The following is a 22,626-nucleotide window of genomic DNA, read 5'->3' on the forward strand; positions in this document are numbered from 1 at the left end:
AAAGTAATAAAAGCATTTAAATGAGCGGGAGGGCGGTTAACACCCGCAGCCCGGCCCACCGCACGCCTCCTGGCCCGTCCCGTTTCGCTCTGCGCCGCGTCTCGGGCACAATCCCAACAGCGCTAACGGCCCCGGGGCAGCAACGGCTCCGGGGCGGCGCGCGCCAGGCGTTGCGCAGCCGGGACTGCCGGGCCAGCGGCCAGTTCCGAAGGCGCAGGGAGCGAGGCAAGGCCGGGCCGTGGGCGGATTTTGACAAACAGCCTTTAGAGCCAATTGGAACCCCGGTCGACTTTTCTCCCGCCAATAGGAGAAATAGGACCCAGGCTGGGGGGGGTGCTTCCCGCGGGCTGCGGCTGGATTCGATCCCGTGAGCGGGCCGCGAAGGCGGGGGCGGAGGCCGGGCTGGGCGGTGGGGAGCGGATTTGGGGAGGAGGGAAGACCGGAAGCCACGGGCTCGTCCCCATCCTTAGATTCGCTCCCCCGGGCCGGGAGCGGAGACGGAGAAGGAGGCGGAGGCTGGATGTTGGTGATAAAGCGGAGCGGCCGCTGCTGAGCCACGCGGGGCGCCCCCTGAGCCCAGCCGCTCCCCGCGCTCCCCCGGCTCCTCGGCCCCGGGGCGCGCGCCCTCCGCGGACCGCTCGGCCGCGCCCCCCGACGCAGAGGCGCTGCCCGCGGCGCGGACTGGCCGGCGGCACCGGAGGCCCGCGCGGCGCCACCCCAGCCGCCTGCCCGCCGCTCCCTCGGCCGCCGCCGCCATGTCCTCCTCCTCCTCCTCCCCCAGGGAGACGTACGAGGAGGAGCAGGAGTACGAGAGCCAGGCCAAGCGCCTCAAGACCGAGGAGGGGGAGATCGACTACTCGGCCGAGGAAGGCGAGAGCCGCCGGGAAGCGACGCCCCGGAGCGGGGGCGATGGCGGCAGCGGCCGGAGCTTCTCCCAGCCGGTAACAAAGCGCGGCGCGCGCGTGCGGTGCCTGCGGCTCCCCGAGAGCAGGGCCCGGCCTCCTGCCGCCCCGGTGCCTCCTTTGCTGCGCGGCCGGCGTGCCAAGCCGTAGTCCTCCCTCTGCCGCGTCCCCGCATCTCCGCCGCGAACCGGGCCCCGGGGTGGGAGGCCCTGCCGCGAGGCCGCCGCCGGACCCTGAACTTGGGAAAGGGGGTCGCGAGGCGGGGGCGGCGAGGCGTTGCTTCTGCGCCGGGGCTGGGGCGCGAGAGTGGCTCTTTGTCGGCTTCACTCCTCTGGGTTTTGGCGGCCGACCGGTTCCCTGCAGCCCTTCTGCCCGCAGCATCCGCGCGCTGCTGCGACCTGGCGGGTGGCCGGGGTCGCAGGGTGGGTGCGTCTGTGGTTCAGCAGAGGGCCCTCCTTGCCCGGGTCCTGCGGAGAGCCGGAGCTGAGTGGCACATTACGCCCTGCCACCCTCATGCTGGCTCCCCTGAAGGTTTAACTTAAAATCCTTACTCTTTGCAGGCATGACGTCTGTGCTTTGCTAGTGTGTGATTATTGTTTTGTGCAATTTTTAGCTCCTCGATTAACAAAATGTGTTGGTAGGTGTGTTACTGCACCCCTACTTTCACGTAAAGCAAGTCTTAGAATCCCCTCAGTTGTTCATTGGCAGTTTATTGCAAATTTACCTCACGAAAGGAGGAACTGAACTCAGGACTTCATGAAATACATGTACGTAGATTCTTCTCTTTGATCAAAAACGTTGGTTGAAGGTAGAAGGAATGTGAAATTCATTTTATCCACAGCAAAGTTTAGTTGGATACAGGTTTACTCAGGTTAAGTTGGATACACACTTTAAGGAAACAACAAAGCAAACGTTTTTGTACTTTCTTGGTACACTCTAACTGTCTTAAAGACTTAGATGCTCTTTGAACATTTAACACACTTTGTGATTAACTCAGCAAACTTTAATCAAAACTTAAACTGTTCTATTAAAATGTTTTTCACTTATAAGAGGCTATTTGAATTTTGATGTTAAAAAAAAAAAAGTCTGGTCAATAGTGATCCAGTTGTTAGGGTTTCCAGATATGATAAAGTGATGGACAAGGTTGCAACACATTTAAAAAATGGAACTTTTTCTTCTAGATAATTTCCTTGTGTCTACTTATTACTTTTGATTTTTGTGGTCAGCTATTTGGAATATTCATAACGTAATGTGGAAACGTGAATAAAGGAAGTGCATTTCTTCTTAAGAAGTCTTCAGTTCAAAGCAACTACATTGTCTTTTAAGGTTAAGAAAACAGCTGTAATATTTAGGTGTGTGGATCAGCATTCTTCTTTTGCCAAGACTCTTGCTCGAGTTTTTGTGCAGCCACATGAAATGTCTTAGAAGTGTCTTGGAAAGATACTTAAGGCAGTTTATAAAACTTTTTTTTAAAAAACAAAATAATAGGTCATTAGTATTATTTTTAATCTTGGGAAGTAAATGATATGTACTTAAGATATTCAGAGTGAATTGTGTATTAGTGGAAGTAGCACTGAGAGGGTTTGGAGGAAGGGGCAGGAGTCTAGTGGTAGCTAGCATGTCTTCTGTGTGACTGTGGGAAAGTCAGTTACTACCCCCCTGAATTCTGTTAGTCTGTAAAACATGAAAATTGAAAAACATGCATTCCATACTTGAAGTTGTAGTTCAGTGATGGAAAGAATGCAGCCTTTAAATTACCTACACAGAAACTCATATATGCAGAGTGAGTTATAAATTCTAATTTTTGTTTCTCTTAATGCTGTTGTATTTCCTAGGAGAGAATAAACCAAAAAAACCCAGTGCCGTCGAGTCGATTCTGACTCATAGATATTGTTTTTGTTTAATAGAACCAATATTGGACAATGAAGTTTAGTGAAGGTTTATTTTTCTTTTAAATATTTTTTTCTAAATTTAGTTTTTGATACTATTTTGAAATTGCCAAAAATATGGAAACCAGTACATAATAAAAATCCTGTCACTGGGACAGGAAAATCCTGGCTAGAAATTTCCTGTCTAGTACTTCATCATCTCGAAGTATGGTAATTCATCTAACTGAAGAGGGTTTGGCCCATCCTCAGTGGTCGTGAGCCCAGAGGAGAAATATTTTTGTGGTCAAACTGTGAAAGTAAGTGTAGATTAGGTAACAATGTTGAGCAAGCTTTTCAACTCTAGGTGGAAGTTTGCAAAGTGAAAAGTAAGACTGTAAAGATTTATATTGCTTGGCTTTTCATGATTAACTTTCCATGAGTGCTTTAAAAATTTAGTAATTTAAAGGAGAAAGTGAGTAAGAAAAATGTGGTCCTACCAGTTACCACATGTTCTTGAGTTGATCCTGAATCAGGTGGCCCCATGTCAGATAGAATTGTGCTCCATAGGGTTTTCAGGAGCCGATTTTTCAGTAGATCTCCAGGCCTTCTGGGGGGCCTCTGGGTGGACTCAAACCGCCAGCCTTTCAGTTAGCAGCCAATCATGTTAAGTGTTTGCACCCACGGATGCTCCTAACTTAAGGATGAGTTGATTTTTGTAAACGATCATGATATTTTAAGGTGTAAAGAGAAGTGAGAGAGTTAGTACTTTGACTCTGAGAAACAAGACATCCTTCAGATATGTGTCTTCTGGGACTTATTTTGAAGGGCAAAAACTCCCAGGCATCTTCAGATTTACTTTGCCACACTTCTTGAACAAGATGTGATCATGAAGATTTGTACCGTGTATTACACAGCTACTTTAAGTGTTCCTTATTTTGTTGCTGTTGTTGAGAATATGCACAGCAGGATATGCACCAGTTCAACAGTTCCTACATGTCCAATTTAGTGACATTGATTACATTCTTTGAGTTGTGCAACCATTCTCCCCCTACATTTATGAGTTGTTCCTCCTCCATTAACATAAATTCACTGCCCCTTAAGGACCCTTTCTAATCTTATGAGTTGCTGTTATCAGTTTGATCCTGTATTATAAAAGATAGTTCTTAAAAGAGTATAATGCTCGAGGCAAACTTTTTTACTAGTTAAGCTAAACTATCATTTGGTTTTAAGATGACTTCAGGGGATATTTTTGGTTTGAGGTTTAAAGATGATCTCAGGGTAATAATTTCAGGGGTTCACCTACCCCCCCAGGCTCCAGAAAGTCCAGAGTCCATGAGAATTTGAAACTCTGTTCTGCATTTCCCCCCCCCTTGATCAGGATTGTTTTTATGGACTCTTTGATCAAAACGTTCGGTAATGGTAGTGGGGCACCATCCAGTTCTTCTGGTCTCATGGCAAAGGAGCAATTACTTTATTATTGTGGAAAAAAATGATATTCTTAAATTTAGCAGGCAGAACTTTCAGTGTCATATTACTAGTAAATTTCTGTATCTGCTTGCTTTTAAGAAATCAGCTTGACTTTCAAGTATTAGAGCTTCACTTGGCAAAACCGATTGAGGAATTGAATTGGGAGATCACCTAGAAAAGATCTGCTTTTCTGAAGGCTGGTATCAAAAATTTATGGAGTGCTAATTCATTTTGGAGGTTGTCAAGTTATTTTTTACTCTGTTCTTCTATTGAGTAAACAGGTACATCAAAAACTGTTACTGTGATTTGTTTAATGATGAGTTGAAAGTTTCAGTTTCTCAACATTTAGTAGACTTGCAAGATGGCAAAATGATAAGGTAAAAAGGTAATATTAGAATTTTTGAGCAAAGAAATATTCACTAAGTAGAGTTATCCAGTGTGGGTCCAAGCTAATACTATTATACTTGTATGATCTAAATTACAGAAATGACATAAATATTATCATGGTTTATTGTATGAATATGGGGTGAGAGATGGGCTGAGGTCACTTTGTAGGCTTAGCTCTCACAGGAAAAGTTTAGAGACCCTGAACCTAATAACTATGCTCCCAGGAATAAGAGACCAGAATGGATGCTCCAGAGCTAAGTGCACCGTCTATACCAGTAGTGTCCCATGTCTCCTCCAGCTAAACTGCTACACTAGAGTGAAGATTACTTATTCTTAGACCCAGTTTTGAGAAAGAAATGAAAAGTAGTAGACTTCATTATCTTTGGTTTTAATGAGTGACAATTTCTTGGTGTGAGTACATATAGTGATTTTTTTTCTACAGACAGCTCTTTAGCTGTTCCTAGAGCCAGAAGCACAGCCAAGGCAGTGTCTTGGCTTTGCTGCCAGTAAGCTTTGTGACTTAACCTCTCTGAGTCTCAGTTTCTTCCTGCCTGTCTCAAAAAATGTTTATATTATATGATTGCTAAAATGTCTTGGCTCATTAAAAAATAATAACTGAGTCCTTGTCATGTGCTAGGTTCTATTCTAGGTGATGGGGATGTAATAGTGAAAAAACACTGTATCTAAAAATCTGTGATTCTACATCACTTAGTGCTTTTTTCCCCCATCTATAAAATTGAATACAACTTTCAGGGCTTGCGCTTGCAGCCACAGAAACAACTCAGTTGAGCTTAAACCAGAAAACCAAGCTTGTTGCTGTCGAGTCGATTCCGACTCATAGCGACCCCATGTGACAGAGCAGAAATGCCTGATAGGGTTTTCTTGGCTGTAATTAGAGAAGCAGATTGCCAGGTCTTTCTCCCACAGGGTAGCTGAGTGGGTTCAAACTGCCAAACTTTCAGTGAGAAACCAAGTGTGTAACTGTTGTGCCACCAGGGCATAGTATAAGTTAAAATAATATTTGCAACTGCCCCTTAAAACTTTTTTTTCCTTGGTTTATGGAAGTATCCAAAGTAAAGGAGGAGATAATCTTATTATGTCTGTAAATACTATCCTCATGTCTTGGGTACTATGTTGATAAAATGTAATGTGTCCAAAGAGTGATTATCAGGATGGAGAAGGCACTGGAGATCACGTCATAAGAGGAGTGATGGAAGAATCTGAGATATTTAGCTTGAAGGCGTGATGTAAGAAATCGTTATACATAATTGGAAACTTATTAGGTAGAAGGGGGAAATGTAGATGGGACTAGAGGGTACCAACTAATATTTATTGAACCTTTGTTCAGTAGCTACATCTAGCACTGTTCTTGATGTTTTATATACGTTCTTCTGTTTATTGTTGTAAAATAAGGATTTTTTTTTTAAATAAACAGTGAAACTGAGGCTCAGAAAAGTTTAGTTACTAGCTTATGGTTACCGAGTAAGTATCCAAACAAGCATTCAAACGTTGGTTTGATTCCAAAGGGTTGGATAGGAAGCTACAGTAAGACAGGTTCGATGCATATTATGAAGCATTTTCTAAAAGTACAGTGGATTGTCTTCTGAGGTGTAGTATGCTTCCTGGCATTGAAGGTATTCAAGGAGAGACGATAATCATTTGGAAGTAGGTCTGTGTGTTTTGGAGTGGGGAGTGAAGTGTTGAATCTGAAGTTGGACTTATAATTATAGGAAGGGAGAAAAAGTCGTTCAGTGACTGTTGTGCATGCGTTGTGGGTGGAGATGTTAGGAAAACAAACACTTTAAGGACATTATGCATGGCCTTTATGAGTTTACAGTTTTGCGCTTTGCTGTCTGAAGAGGTGTTAATAGTCGTTCTCATTCCTCTTGGATAAGAGCAGCTTCGTTTAGATTCTGTGGAGCTTCCCTCCTTCCCTTCAGTGGAGCCTGGTTTTCAGTGTACTGAAGACAGAGTTGGTACTTAGGGTTGATGTTATTAGATTGTCCTTGAGATAGCTTTTGAGGGGCTCTGGATTTGGAATGGCTGTTACAACTAGATTGGTTCTAGAAGCTGCAGTGGGGACCAGGTCATGCTTCCATTATAGTTGACCCAGTTTACCTAAAGAAGGTACATTGTACATATGTACGTTGTAAGCATGACTTCATCTGCTGGGTACTCACCTGGAGTATTGTCTCTAGCCTGATAAGTAATAGATGTGATAGACCAGGAGAGAACCTAGATAAGTAAACATTTCAAATGGAAAGAACATTGGGTCTTCTGTATAAAAGAGGATTAAAAAAAAAAAGACTCCTTATACCAGTGAAGACATGTTCAAAGTATTAATATGTGGACGGAGTAAACAATTCTGACTTATCCACCAGTGTAGGAAACATTCAAAGTATGATGCTTAATAGAGATAATGTGTAGGTAAAAGATACACTACAGATGATTTTAAAATTTATTATCAATATATAGTATAGGAAGGAGCCCTGTTGGTGCAGTGGTTAAGCACTTGGCTGCTAACCGAGTGGTCTGCAGTTTGAACCCACCAGCCACTCTGCAGGAGAAAGATGTGGCAACCTGCTTGCATAAAGCTTCACAGACTTAGAAACTGTATAGGCAGCTCTACTGTGTCCTGTAGGGTTGCTGTGAGTCAGAATCAACTTGATGGCAGTGGGTTTGGGATATAGTATAGGTAGAGATAAGAAAGTATTGATTGAAGAGGAGTGTTAGTATTTAGTGGAAAGAGGAAGAATTCAGAACTCATTAAGGAGGGGGCCAGTTGTTTGAAAAAAAATACCTTTAATGTATCAGTTTTATATTTGGAGACAACTCTAAAGCTCTTCTTTTTTTAAAAAAAATAAAGCAAGCTACAGAAAGGATGAGAAACTTCTGTTAAAGAGGATATGATTTAAAGATAAAGAAATATCAAGGTAGATTAACTCACAAATGGCAGATTCATAGTAGGTTAATAAGGAAAGGGCAAGGGGCTTAGGATGTGCCTTCAGCCCTTGAGGTTCAAATAGTTGTATCTTCTCCTAAGTACTATATTGATTGTATTTAACATTTTCCAGTTTTTACATAATTAAATAACAACATAACAAAATGAAGCCTTTTGACGGGTTTTTTAATTGGTCCTGTAATGCATGTCTTTGTGAGAAAACCAATTAGAAAAATAGTCATGTTTCTTAGAACCATATTCAGGATAGTGGTCACCCATGATGACAAGAGTAGTAGTAGGAGGAGATGTGATCAACTGATTGACAGTGTTTTTATGTATAGGTTGTTGTTAGGTGCTGTCGAATCAGTTGCAACTCATAGCAACCCTATGTACTACTAAACGAAACACTGCCTGGTCCTGCACCATGCTCACAGTCACTGTTATACTTGAGCCAATTGTTGCAGCCACTGTGTCAGTCCATCTCATTGAGGGTCTTCCTCTTTTTTGCTGACCCTGTATTTTACCAAGCATGATGTCCTTCCCCAGGGCTGATCCTTCCTGATAACACGTCCAAAGTATGTAAGATGTAGTCTCGCCATCCTTGCTTCTAAGTAGCATTCTAGTTGTACTTCTTCCAAGACAGATTTATTCCTTCTTTTTTCGGTTCATGGTATATTCTGTATTCTTCGCCAGCACCACAACTCAAAACCGTCAGTTCTTCCATCTTCCTTATTCATTGTCCAGCTTTCCTGTGCATTATGATGTGACTGAAAATAGCATGGCTTGGGTCAGGCACACCTTATCCTTCAAGGTGACATCTTTGCTTTTCAGCACTTTAAAGAGGTCTTTCGCAATAGATTTGCCCAACACAACGCATCTTTTGATTTCTTGACTGCTGCTTCCCTGGGCGTTGATTGTGAATACAAGTAAAATGAAATTCTTGACAACTTCAGTCTTTATTTATCATGATGTTGCTTATTGGTCCATTTGTGAGGATTTTTGTTTTCTTTATGTTGAGGTGTAAACCATACTGAAGGCTGTGACCTTTGATCTTCATCAGTAAGTGCTTCAAGTCCTCTTTACTTTTAGCAAGCAAGGTTGTGTCATCTGCATAACACAGGTTGTTAAATGAGTCTTCCTCCAATCCTGATGCCCTATTCTTTATACAGTCCAGTTTCTCAGACTATTTGCTCAGCATACAGATTGAATAGGTATAGCGAAAGGATACAACCCTGACGCATACCTTTCCTGACTTTAAACCACGCAATATCCCCTTGTTCTGTTCGAACAACTGCCTCTTGATCTATGTACAGGGTCCTCATGAGCACAATTAGGTGTTCTGGAATTCCCATGCTTATGTACAGGTAGTCCACAGTTTATGATGGGATTCCATTCTCACGACTCTAATCATAGGCCAGTTCTGACGTAAGTCAGATACCTTTTTTTATTTTTTGTTGTAGTTTTTGTAGCCTGTTATGTGGCAGTATTTTAAACAGTAAATCATAGCAAAGACTATCCGCAAGTGAACATCTGAGAATGATAATATCAGCAAATTAAGTGCTGTAACAAAACAGCAGGTGGTCATACGTGTTTAAGTGCATAAGTATGAATACGTTGTAAGTCAGGAACTACTTGTACTAAACTAAAAAAAGAAATATGGGTATTTGTTTACATTATTCTTCATACCCTTTTGTAGGTCCTAAATGTTGTGTAGTAAAATAATGTGCAAACTTTTTATCAACGTAAAATGTTCAATTGCATATACTTTCCACAGAGATTCAGCAGTTTTTAACATTTTGCCATTTGGGCTTTTATCCCTATATTTATATAGGAGGGTAGTGGTGGTTCTGTGGTTTATTCTTAAAAAAGATTGTTTTTTTCTATTTCTAGCTTTTTAAAAAAATTACGATTTAGGTGAAAGTTTACATAGCAAGTTAGTTTCTCATTAAGCAGTTAATACACAAATTGTTTTGTGACATTGGTTGCCAAGCCTGCAACGTGTCAACATTCTCCCCTTTTGCACTCTAGGTTCCCTCTTTCCATTAGTACAGTTTTCCTGTCCTTTCCTGCCTTCTCATCTTTGCTTTTGGGCTCGTGGGCCCATTAGTCTTGTATACATGATTGAACTATGAAGCACATTCCTCATGTGCATTATTTTTGGCCGTATAGACCTGTCTAATCTTTGGCTGAAGGGTGAACCTCAGAGTGACTTCAGTACTGAGTTAAAACGGTGTCCAGGGACTCTGCTTTCGGGGTTTCCCCAGTCTCTGTCAGACCAGCAAGCCTGGTCTTTTTTGTGTGTGTGTGAATTTGAATGTTTTTCTACAGTTTTCTCCAACTCTGTCTGGGACCCTCTATTGCGATCCCTGCCAGAGCAGCCAGTGGTGGTAACCAGGCACCATCTAGTTGTTTTGGGCTCAGTCTGATGGAGGTTGTGGTAGTTGTGGTCCTCCGTGGTAGAATTCTTGCCTTCTATGCGGGAGACTTGGGTTGATTCCTGGCCAGTGCATCTGAAGTGCAGCCACCCTGAAGGCTTGTGTTAACTTCTGAACAGGTTTTAGCAGAACCTCCAGACTAAGACATGCTGGGAAGAAAGGCCTGGCAGTCTACTTCCAAACATCAGCTAATGAAAGCTATAGGGATCACAATGGTCTACTCCTGTGGTGCATGGGTTGCCATGAGCCAGGGGCTGACTGGACAGCAGTTTACAACGTATTTATGTACATATTTATTTTACTAAACTATTTGAAAGTAAGTTGCAGACATCATGGTACTTTATCTCTAAATATCCCAGCATTCCTAAGAATGAAGATGTATTCTCACATAACCATTATACCTAAGACAACAGTAATACAAGTTTCTCCAATTGTCCTTAATATGTCTTTTATAGCAGTTCATAATATGCACGGGGTCACCAGGATTTGGAGTCGACTTGTCAGCTGGTGGTGGTGATCTATTATGAAATGAAGCTCACACATTGCATTTGGTTATCTCTTTAGACTCAATCTGGAATCCTACTTTCTCTATTTTTTGTGATACTTTTTGAAGAGACCAGCCAATACAGTTTTAAAAAGAAATTATATTTCTCACTTTTGAAGATCTACAATGTCTCCAAGTTTTCTGTTGTCCTTTTATTTTACCTCTGCCAGCTGATTTCTAAGAATCAACTGAGATAGATGACTGTCTTGACTCTTAATTGTATCTGCAGTTTATTGTGTAATTATTTTTACAGGAAAACCTGTTAAGTTAGCTATTACTTAACATCCTCTTTATGCTTTACTGTACTCGTTATTGGAAACCCTAGTGGCGTAGTGGTTAAGGGCTACAGCTGCTAACCAAGACGTTGGCACTTTGCATCCACCAGGCACTCCTTGGAAACTCTATGGGGCAGTTCTGCTCTGTCCTATAGGGTCTCTGTGAGTCAGAATCGACTTGATGGCAGTGGGTTTGGTGTTTTTTTTTTTTGGGGGGGGGGTACTTGTTATATTTAATAATAATAATAAGGTGTATTTAAGGAACTCCGGTGACGCAATAGTTAAGTGCTTGGCTGCTAACCAAAAGGTTGGTTCAAATCCACCCAGTGGCTCCAAGGGAGAGGATCTGGCGATCTGCCATGAGTCTCTGTGAGTGGAAATTACTCAACGGTATCCAACAACAATAACAGCAGTGTACATTTGGTTGTCAAGTTTCACCTAGGCGAAGATTCTTATTTGTTAGCGTTGCTAATAGATTGTTGGTTTATATAGGACATTATCAGAGAGAGTCATTTGAAGGTAATGTTTGAACATCAGTTTAACCGTAGAAAAAACTCAGCATAAGCAATTCAAATGAAATTCCAAGAACTGAATTAGTATGTACGAGGAGCTGGATTTATTTGTTGGATTTAACAATAGCGTTAAGAATAGTCCCATGGTTACCTTATGTTTTTAAGTCAGTGCCTTTAAACGCTGACGTACTTTTTTTTAATTGACGAGACACTCCGTTTGTTAAATTTTTCTAACAGTCTTTATAATAAAGAAAAATTGGTGAGTCTTTTAAAATAGCCATAAAGGGATTTAATTTTTAAAAACTGATTAAATTTTAATGGTAAAACATTTTAGATTAGTCTGTTTGTGGGGAGAAAAACTTTAATACATTTCCTTTTATATATTTGGATTTTACATGGAAGTTGTTTCTGACATTGTGATGCAAGAGAGGTGCCCAGTGGATAGGAATGAATATAGATCTTTGTCTTATTAGAACTTAAGTAAAAAAAGAGAAGTATTTGCGTTTGCAAAGTAATTCTCGTAGAAATTTCCTTTTAAAATAAACTTTAACATCATATACCCACATTTTATAACATCTTGCTGGGCATACTTAAAGATACACAATACTCCATAGAAGCCCAGGAAGGCTGGCATTTTTTCAGTGCTCTTTTTTTTTTTTTTATCAGCAGAGATTGTACTTGTAACCTTTAAGTTACCATGTGTACACTGCTGAGTAACCTCAAGTTATAAGGAGACTAGATTACCAATTAAATAGCAACAAAAGATTATATAAGCCTATTACACTACAGGAAAAAGTATTTGTTGTTGTTGTTGTTAGGCGCCATCAAGTCGGTCCCAACTTACAGCAACCCTATAGGACAGAGTAGAACTGCCCCATAGAGTTTCTAAGGAGTGGCTGGTGGATTTGAACTGCCAACTGTTTTGGTTAGCAGCTGAGCCCTTAACCATTACGCTACTAGTATATTGTCTTTATATTAAGGAAAAATTTTAAATTGGGAGTTTTTTGTTCATGTAGCCTACTTGAGATTTTGATTTTGTGGAAGGAAAACTATGAGATAAGAATAAGATAACCAATCATTGCATGATGAATTTTTTTCTGAAATTCCCTTGGAAGTGGAAATAAGTTATAAATTGATAACTTATGTGTACTTCTTTTTGAGATAGAATACTCCCTCTTTAGAAATTGAAATTTTCAAACCAAACAATTGATGATTTTACTCTCAGGCCCTTTTGCTAACTTATCAATTGGCAATTGTGTTTGGGATTTTTTTTTTTTTTTTTTTGTAATGTTTGCTTTTTTAATGCAGAGTTGAATTTCCTAAAAGATGCAATTTAGGCTTTTAAAGCTTTTAATTAGAAATTATTTTCTCTTGTTAGGAGGCAGGTGGAAGTCATCATAAAGTTTCTGTTTCACCCGTTGTCCATGTTCGAGGACTCTGTGAATCTGTGGTGGAAGCAGACCTTGTGGAGGCTCTTGAAAAATTTGGGACTATATGGTAAGGACAGTAGAGACTTCATTTAACAGATTTAACTCAGTGTGGCATAATGTTTTACTCTCAGCTTGATGTTTAACGTGGTATATGTTGTCTATGAATGTATTTCTTTGGAACCTTTTAAGCTTATTATTTTTAACCTTCTGGGGTGATGCATGGATATACTTTGTGGGTCCATGTTCACCTCTTACTCCCCAACCAGGTTGTATGTAGAATTGATGATGTACATTTTTCATCTGGTTTTCAGATGAGTCCATGATTTCTTCACACACACTACTCTAAACCAATGAATGGGCAATGTCCTTCATCTTCAGAGCTTCAAGAAGTGGTACTTAATACTGACTTTTTTGTTTGTTTGTAGGAATTCATTGGTAGCGCAAAATGGGTAGATGAATGGTAGGCATTATTTGCTTAAGTCCATGTTACTGTGAGTTCTTACTCAGATCATGAGACGCCAATGTTTCATCCTAGCTTGTCTTCCTGTTGTACTTTGTGTTTTCTCAGGCTCCTCCTTTCTTTTTCCACAGCTGGTGTATGTTCAAGCATATTGACTTAAGTGAAACATAATTAGAAAAGTAAATCTGCTGCCAAAAATAGCTGCTCAGACATTCTTTCTAAAATATTTTTGGTGTATACCCAGCTGTTCTCTTCTTAGTATGGATAATCTGGCGTTGATTTTATTCTTTTTTTTTTTTTTTTCTTGACAGATATGTTTGTGGTTTTTATTATAGGCGTCTGAGACACAGCCAACTTTGGAAATATAGAAGTAGAGAGGAATTTTCAGTGTATTTGCTAAGACAGTTGATTGCTTCAATTTAATAAAAAATGATGTGAAGTTTTTTTGAGTATGGAAAGGATGATACTTAAATAGATAGTGAGGGAGAGATGAGAGATGCCCACAAGAAACGAATCATTGCTTCAAAGTAGGAGTAGTGTCCAGTGACGCTGTCCATCATGGCAGCATTTTATTAATTTCTTGGTGACCTTATTGAGAGGCAGTAACTTGTCAAACCTGTCACCTCAATTTGTGTACTTCAGAAACCACTGTTACGTATCGTTTATCGTTGGAGGTAGAAATTGAGAATCTACATGGGCATAGAAAAGCCCATATCTTGAAGGATCACTGAGGTGACTATGTCAATTCTCAGTCTTTGAAGTGAATACGAAAAAGTTAAGTCTGTTTGGAGAGTTAAGTCTTGAAGTTATATCTAGTGTGTTGGCATTAGAGAGACTAACCACATTTATTCTAAGGTTCTTCCAATGGTTGTATAAGTGGTGCATTGTCCTAAAGGTTATAAAGAGGTGGGACTCTGGTCTAGTTTTCTTCCGTTCTTGTATATTTAAGGCTTTTTAGGTTGCTTTCTTACAGCCAAGAAACACTGAGACACATGTCAGGAAACAAGATGATGAACAAATACAGTTGGAAACTTTGGGGAGGCAGTAATGGTTTTGATAGTTGTATGTTAATTATGACCTTGACCTGAATATTAGAGGTTAAAGAAATGGAGCCAGTTGTTTAAGTCGATGAGTAATTTGAATTACTTTTAGGTGATCTGTCCACTTTTAGACTTTACATTATACTTAGTCCATGGTATAGTCTTCTAGATATGAATGACATTCAGTTGATTTCTGTAGTACACCTTTCTGCCTTCAAGATTAGTAGTTACATAGATAGAAAAGTTGTGAGGCAATTGGAACCAAATTAGTGTACAATTAAGAGCTTATCTGGCCTAAATAAGTATAAGAGGGGTTTCAGTTGTATGAAATAGTCTTGAATAAGTGGTGACTATCTGAAAGCTGAAAGAACCATGAACAGCCCCCAACCATGAGTAGAGGCTTTCCTTCAATGTGTTACAGTCACAGAATCTTTCCTTATTATTTATTTACTTACTTATTGGGGTGCGTTTGTGTGAGTGTGAGTGAGAGAGAGAGATTATAAAGATTTAAGACTATATGGAAACTGCTCATATTAAAAAAGCAAATTTCCAAGTTAAATATATACTGTTTATACCTAGAAACTAGTTGTATAGGAAAGAAGTGCAGGAGAAAACACAAGATGTTAAAATTGATTGTGTCAGGAAAATAAAATTGCTGTATTTTTACGTTTTTCTTCCTATTCCATAGTATGTTTTTGTGTATTACAATAAAAATATTTTAAAATATGTATAGCACTCTTTTCCTTTCTTGCCTTGCATTTAAAGGAGTGAAAGCTAGGTGGCAATTAGCGTTACTAGTTTAAAGTTTTAAAACAGTAAAACTTGGGGACTCATTATTTGGCAGTGAAGTGGTTGCCTCCTCCTGTTTTTATTTAAAAATTCGGAAACGTTTTTCAAGGTATAGAGTTGAATGCACTGACCCTGTCATGTGCCTTAGCCTTTTTGTTTCTTTATCCATTTATCTCTTTGGTCTTCCAGTCTTCCTCATATTGATGCTTTTTGAAGTTGTGCATGTGTGTTTTTTTTTAACTGTGTGCCAGACAGTTTAAGCACATGCTCAAATAAAATGTCTGTGACACTCTGGTTTCCCTTTCTCTATCCTCATATGATGCCATTTTCCTGGGTCATCTTTTTTACCTGTGCTTTTTTTTTCTACCTTATCCGTGCTTCTACCTTGCTTCTTATCTGAGTTCTAGAAAGCAATTTTGCTATAACCAAATCTGTAATTGGCCAATAACTAGTTTATTTTTAAAGCTTTATCCTTTATCTGAGCCAGAAGGTATTAGTAACATATTTACTTGGTGATGTAACTTAGGTGTTAAGCCAGCTTATATTTGTGAGATCAGAACCAGTTGCCATGAAGTCAGCACTCCTACTCACGGCAACCCCGTGTGTATCAGAGTAGAGCTGGGCTCCATAGGGTTGTCAGTGGCTGTTTTTTGGAAAATAGATTTCCAGGCTTTTCTTCTGAAGTGCCTCTGGGTGGACTTGAACCTCCGACCTTTTGGTTAGCAGCTGAGTGCATTAGCCATTGGCACCATCCGGGAACTTCATATTTGTGAGAGAAAAACATTTGTTTCTGAATTTCTTTAGCAGACCTGATTCTAGGGTTTTCTATTTTTGTATGCAAGACTTCAGAACTTTGGTGAGAAATCTGGTTTCTAAAAGAAATGTTTGTCTAGTGGTGTTTATATCTCGCACTTATAGTTGGTAAATTTTTTAATTCAAGGCCATATTCTTTCTGCATTTATCTCTTTAATTTTGAGTGACGTGGGTTGGGGAGAACTAAGAAGCCTCATAGACCAACAGATCCTGATTGAGCATCTGCTGTGTGCGAGGCTCAGTTTATAGATTCTGAGGATATAAAGATAAGGCAAAGCATGGAGAAAATACGGTAATAGTTACCTTTTATTGAAGACCTTCAATGTGCCAAGCACTCTGCTAAGCAGCTTGTATGCCGTGACTCTACTCTTGTCAACAGTCCAAGGTTTATGAATGAAGAAGTAGAGATTCATAAGAAATTCAGTAATTTGCCAGGCTCCAAGATGGTCTGTCTGTTATTAATACTATATTGTTTGTCAGTTTCTAAAGCATAGCAGTAGGTCCTGGATGCCTGCTTGAGAAACACTGCTGTCACTGAGTACCTGATCTGATGGGATTTTTCTCAGCCTTTTGCTGTTAAAAAAAAAAACATTTAATTGTATTTTTAAACATTTTTCACAGCATTGTTCAAGTGAATAGAGGATATGTTGTTTCCCCCTCTGTGATCCATGTGCTGTGATTTCTCTCTTCCCTCTATTTCTTCATTTCTTTATTTTTCCTTTCATATGGTAAAATAAATTCCACAAAAAGAAAAGTATAAAAAAAAAAGTATACTATGAAAAGTAAATAAATACACCACTTCCCTGCCCATAGGCAACCGTGATTATCAGTATTTACCGTATTTAGTGAATATATTTTCATGGGTTCTTTAATATTTAAAAGTATTTTAAAGGAGATTCTTTGTATGGATTTGGCTCAGTCTGCAGTTGCTTCTGTTTATCTTTTGATTATTTGTTTTTAGTAAGAAAAATGAAATTATAGTCAGTTTCTACTTATTGCTAGTGTACTTACTAATTTGGAAAATTCAAGAGAGGTAGTAGTGTCTGAGGCCCTAACTGCCAGCCTGATGTTGAATTTAATCTGTGTCGGTTTCTGTATCTCGATACTTGCCAATATCGCTTGGGAGTGGCTGCCTGAAGAGTAAACTGGGTGGTGCCATTAGCAACCGGTAACAGGAAATTACGTTTGAGGGTGGAATGAGGTACAAAAGCTTTCAAATACGTACCGTCTACTTGGTATACCACAGTTAATTAGGTGATTTAAGACTTAACATTGACTATAGGTAGTGAATGATACTAACCTGTATGATTTGACACATTTTTATTAAAGGCTAATTTTACTTTTTAACTTTTTACATTCGGGTGTTTCCTTCCAATCTCTCTTTTCCAGCTATGTGATGATGATGCCATTTAAGCGGCAGGCTCTCGTGGAATTTGAAAACATAGATAGCGCCAAAGAATGTGTGACGTTCGCTGCGGATGACCCGGTGTACATTGCTGGTCAACAGGCTTTTTTCAACTATTCTACAAGCAAGAGGATCACTCGGCCGGGAAATACTGATGACCCATCAGGAGGCAACAAAGTTCTTTTGCTGTCAATTCAGAATCCCCTTTATCCGATTACAGTGGTGTGTATTTTAGTAGGGCAAACTAAATAAAAAGTGGTTTTGGAATTTGCCTCTAATCAGCCTATATAGCGTGCTTCATTGCCATCTAGATATTTGAAAGTTGTTCCTTTTTTAAGAATCATTAAAATTAGTATTGATTCTCAACTGTCGTGTTGAAGGGACAACAAAAAAGGTATACATTGAAGCTAAGAGGCCAGAAGAACAGTTGTCCTAATTAAATAAGCACATTTATTAAATTTTATTACTTAATATCAGCGTCATTTCTGTTTGTGATAATAAGGGACTAGACAAACTTGTTGGAAGTGATCCAGGAAACCTCTCACTCAGGTGCCAGCTCATGTAGTAGGAGCATCTGCTGGATGATGGCAGCTCCGCCGTACAGCGAGAGCCACATCTCTTTTGGGATAGCGTGTTAAAAACCTGTCTTTGACTTTCTTAAAATTCCCTGATTCTTCATCCTTTTAAAAAGTGATATTAATGGAATTTTTAAGAAGAGTTCACGTCTTGAAACAGTTTAGTCTTCTTCATTATCACATTCCTTTTCATAACAAGCTGGTGAAAAAGACACTTGACTTCGTAACAGATAGAATATCCAAGTAAGGAAAGCCTTAACTGTATGATTCCTCGCATGGTTATTCGATATTGGGACATCATAAGCTTAAAGCAAAGCATAAGATACCCTTTAGATTTAATTGAGCATTATAAATCTGTTCACTTTTTTACAATATTTATTGACCTATGTTACAGTATTAATACATTTATAATATTTGCTGTTCTGGGAAGAAAGAATACTTGTGTGTGGCTATGATGCTGAACAAGTTTCAGCAGGTTCCAGACTAAGACAGACTAGGAAGAAAGGCCTTGCAGCCTACTTCCAAAAATCAACCAGTGGAAGCCCTGTGGATCATACAAGTTCAGTCCGCAGCCTATCACGGAATGGCGCAGGACCTGGCAGCGCTTCTTTCTGTTGTGCGTGGGTTCGCCATGAGTCGAGGGCAGGCTCAACGGTAGCTAACAACAGCAGATCTAGTACAGTGACTCTCATTTTTTTATTGTTGTATCCCTGTTAGTGCCTAACAGTGCAGCTGTGTAGTTGTAGATGGCCAAGACACTTCTCAAAAGTTGAGTAATTGTTTCTAAGCCGGTGTTTAGATGCCGTTTAGATGACTCGAGCATCTTCTTTGGTGACAACTCTCGTTGTATGATTGATATACTGTGGATCTTTCTCTATAGCCACTGCCCCTTGAAAAATGAATACCGGAGTTGACTGCTACCCCTTAATATTTGTTGCTGTAATTCAAGTGATTATAATATTAGACATTTTGGTTACATTTGGAAAAAATAAACATAGATTAATGATAATTTTTAGTTTATTGATTATGTATTATCAGAGAGCACCTGTGAAGAAAATAAAAATTGAGTATTTGTTTAGGAGATAAGACAGGTAACAGTGCTTCTCAAATGTTTCATTGGAAATACTTTAATGTGGGTATATTATGTCGGGGAGGAAGTAACTTTAGGCTCATTAAAGTGTAACAATTTGAAGTTAGTTAAAAAATTAGTTAAAGTTTCTAAACTTTTTTTATTGAGCTTTTTAAGTGGTCATAGTTTATGTAAAAATTACTCCTGGATGTTTAGTTAGTAATTAATAGAAATGACATCTTGACAGGTATTGGTTTTTAGGTAAAACAAAAGAAACATTAGAGTATAGCTTTAATGTTTTTCTAAATGTAAGTTATTAAGAAATCTTGTTTTTTTTTCTCCCCCATAGGATGTTTTATATACTGTATGCAACCCTGTTGGAAAAGTGCAGCGTATTGTTATTTTCAAGAGAAATGGGATACAAGCAATGGTTGAATATCCTTTATTTGTAAATATTGATATGTATGAATGCTGTCTCAGTCGTGTGAATGTGATTTCTACCTACATAAGCATTTCTAGACAAGCGATGTTTGCTTTTTTCCCATCACAAAAATCTGCTTGACTTAGTTTTTTTTTTTTTTAAACCATATTGTATTGTGTTTTTGGTGAAAGTTTACACAGCATTTTAGGTTCCCATTTAACAATTTCTGTATACATTGTTTAGTGACATTGGTTACATTTTCACAATGTGTCAGCATTCTCATTATTTCCATTCTGGTTGTTCTGTTTCCATTAATCTAGCTTCCCTGTCTGCCCTTACCTTCTCATCTTTGCTTTAGGGTGAATATTGACCATTTGGTCTCATATAGATGGTTTTTCAAAAGAGCTCAGTACTCACTGGTGATATTGTTTATTTTATGAGACAGTCTGTTGTTTAGCTGAAAGGTGGTGACCTCTGCGAGTTGTTCCAGTTCCAAGTTTAAAGGGTATCTCATGGCGACAGTCTTGGGGATTCCTCTAGTCACTACTCGTCCAGTATGTCTGGCTGTTTTTAAACAACTTGAGTTTTGTTCTACATTTTTCTCCCATTCTATCTGGGACCATCTATTGTGCCCCTGGTCAGAATGGTCAGTAGTGGTAGCTAGGCACCATCTAGTTTTTCTGGTCTCAGGATACATGGGCCATGGCTCATGTGGGCTTTTAGTCCCATAGCGTAGTTTCTTCTTTGAGTCTTTGGTTTTCTTCTTTGTCTTTTGCTCCAGACCAGTAGAAACCAACAGTTGTATTTTAGATGGCTGCTCTCAAGCTTTTAGGATCCCAGACGCTACTCACTAAACTAGGGTGTAGAACACAAAGTTTATGAACTGTGTTATGCTAATGGACTGAGTTGTCCCATGAGACTATGGTCCTAAGCCTTCAAAACCCAGTAAACCAATCCTGTGAGGTGTTTGGGTGTATCTAGGTGGGCTTAGGTTTTAAAAATGAAACTGCTACCATAAAACAGTCTAGTGCTGCATCTTATAGTGTACTTTATAATAGGGGAAAATTACACCACTCAAAATATGTATACTTTTACCTTTTTGAAACTTAACCCAAGTGAACTTTTCTGAATCATCCCTTAAAGTAGGTAATTTGAAGAACCAATACTTTAAAGCCAGTAGAACCTTTCTAACCTTATTGAGCTTTTTTAGTGCTCATGGTTTATATAGAGGTTACTTCTGGATATTAAATTTGCTGTATGTTGAGTTAAAAAGAGAAAGTTGCATAAGAGTATATATAGGACAATACCATTTTTAAGTGAAAAAGAAAAACTAACCTATCTCTGCATGCATAGAAAAGATAGAGCTATACATCAGACTGTTAATAGTGCTTACTTCTGGCAAGGAATTTTTTTGATTGATTTCTTTATTTTTATTGTTTGATGTATACGTATACATATATACATACTACAAGCATGGACTAATGCAATAAAATGAAGATAGTTAAGTGATCATAAAAACCTCCTTTCTTAGAAATATATATAAAAATTTTGTATTGTTTTTGATTTTTTGTAACGTTCTTCCTACGTTGAGTAGTATTTCTGTTTCAGGGTAGCAAGCTGCCCTTAGAGAATGGGACCACATGCTATTTTTTTTTTTTTTTTTTCAATTTGGTTTGGTTATATGATGTTTTATTTGAAACCCTTGATCTTAAAATTGGTTTCTCCTAAAATTCAGCTAGAAAATGTATTAGTAAAACATTTCCAAAAGTGAATATTTTCAGCCCTTTCTTTAGAGACTGGATGATGATTAAATATTGGACACCTTAAACCAAATTTCCTTAATAGAAGTTATGTTTGAATCAGTCCTTTGTGCCCAGAAAGCTAAAGCAGCACTCAATGGAGCAGACATATATGCTGGATGTTGCACACTAAAAATTGAATATGCCAGGGTAAATACTTTTTTTTTCAACATTTTGCCAAAGAAATATTTATACTTTGGATATATAATTTGAACTTACTTTCTTTTTAATCTTAACAGCCAACGCGTCTAAATGTTATTAGGAATGACAATGACAGTTGGGACTACACTAAACCATATTTGGGAAGACGAGGTAGGTATTTTCTTCATTTTAGAATGTACTTACATCTGTTGAAAAATTTTAACATGCAGTTAGATTCCTTTTTCCTGATAGGAACTAGTTAATTCAAATGAAAACCTTGTTGATGAATGCTTTCATTGCAAAAGACCATGTAATGCTGGAATATAACCTTGAACGTTAGTGCCCCCTACCGGTATTTACTGAGCTACTTATATTTAGTTCAACAAGGAGCCCACACATACAGGCACGCCCGCAGTTCAAGGACTTGCATTTCTCCAAGCAGCTCTCTCTCTTTGGAGGAGAGGAAACTGATTCAGAACATTCCTTACAAACTTCAGACTTGCACACTGCTTCTCTCTGGAAAGGACTTTTCCCCCAAGCTGGACAAGGCATTAAGAAGGATAGAGGACTCCGGCAGGCTGACTCTACACCTCATCACGCACATCGGCAACAGCAAAAAGCCCTCTGAAAACTCAGACTTGCAATTCACCTTGACTGCATACTGCATGCACCACCACCCCACGTTTTCAAAGGAGGACACTTAACAGTACTTCAGACTTGCATGGGATGAGCACCATGATAGACTGTGCCCATTTACTCAAGTTGTACGTGTATATCGGTCTGATTGCCCTTCAGGTTTCAGTTGTAGAATTTAAGACTTTTCACTAACGAAAACCAGACTTTCTCTGCAGTGTTGTAAATCTTCATGCCCATTGCTGTAATTGTTTGCAGCTCAGCTTTAAATTGTTAATTGGCAAATAACCAGGGCCAATGTATCTATAGGCCTTGGGAATTAATAATGCTCAACCAGTCCACACAGGTATATTAAAGATAAAACAACCAGAGCGGTGCACACTTGCTGCCCTTAAGTTTATTTTCTTGTTTTTTTCCTCAATTGTGAACACTGAACAGAAATTCTAACGTAATGGAAAGGTGCATTATATGTAAAAGACGTTTTTCTGTGTGGTTTGATTTTTGTAAAGTGGCTGTTTATAAGTTGTCACTTTTTGTAAAAATTAAGGTTATCACTCATGTTAATTTGTGTAACTAGAAATTTTGACATTTCAAATGTAGGTTAAAGTACCATGTCTGTTCAAGGTAGAATATATTTAAACTCGATACATCTGAAAATAAGAACATTTCATTTGAGATGCATTTTCACTTATAACCTATAAATGCTAGATTTCATGAGAA

At 39.1% G+C, this 22,626-nt stretch overlaps 1 protein-coding gene across 3 annotated transcripts in view; it reads left to right on the forward strand.

The window, feature by feature from the left end:
- The first annotated feature begins 700 nt into the window (after positions 1-700).
- HNRNPLL (heterogeneous nuclear ribonucleoprotein L like) overlaps positions 701-22,626 on the forward strand; it is a 91,115-nt gene continuing 69,189 nt past the window's right edge. For 2 of the 3 annotated variants that reach the window (XM_064277183.1, XM_064277184.1), the window contains exons 1-6: positions 701-941; positions 12,710-12,828; positions 17,253-17,490; positions 19,262-19,347; positions 21,186-21,282; positions 21,372-21,444. In XM_064277183.1, coding sequence (XP_064133253.1) covers positions 756-941; positions 12,710-12,828; positions 17,253-17,490; positions 19,262-19,347; positions 21,186-21,282; positions 21,372-21,444 — 799 coding nt within the window. In that variant the 5' untranslated portion in view covers positions 701-755. The remainder of the gene's footprint in view (positions 942-12,709; positions 12,829-17,252; positions 17,491-19,261; positions 19,348-21,185; positions 21,283-21,371; positions 21,445-22,626) is intronic. The other variant, XM_064277185.1, reaches the window with a different exon arrangement.

This window comes from Loxodonta africana, chromosome 26 (genome assembly GCF_030014295.1).
Source record: "Loxodonta africana isolate mLoxAfr1 chromosome 26, mLoxAfr1.hap2, whole genome shotgun sequence".
NCBI classification, from domain to species: Eukaryota; Metazoa; Chordata; class Mammalia; order Proboscidea; family Elephantidae; genus Loxodonta; species Loxodonta africana.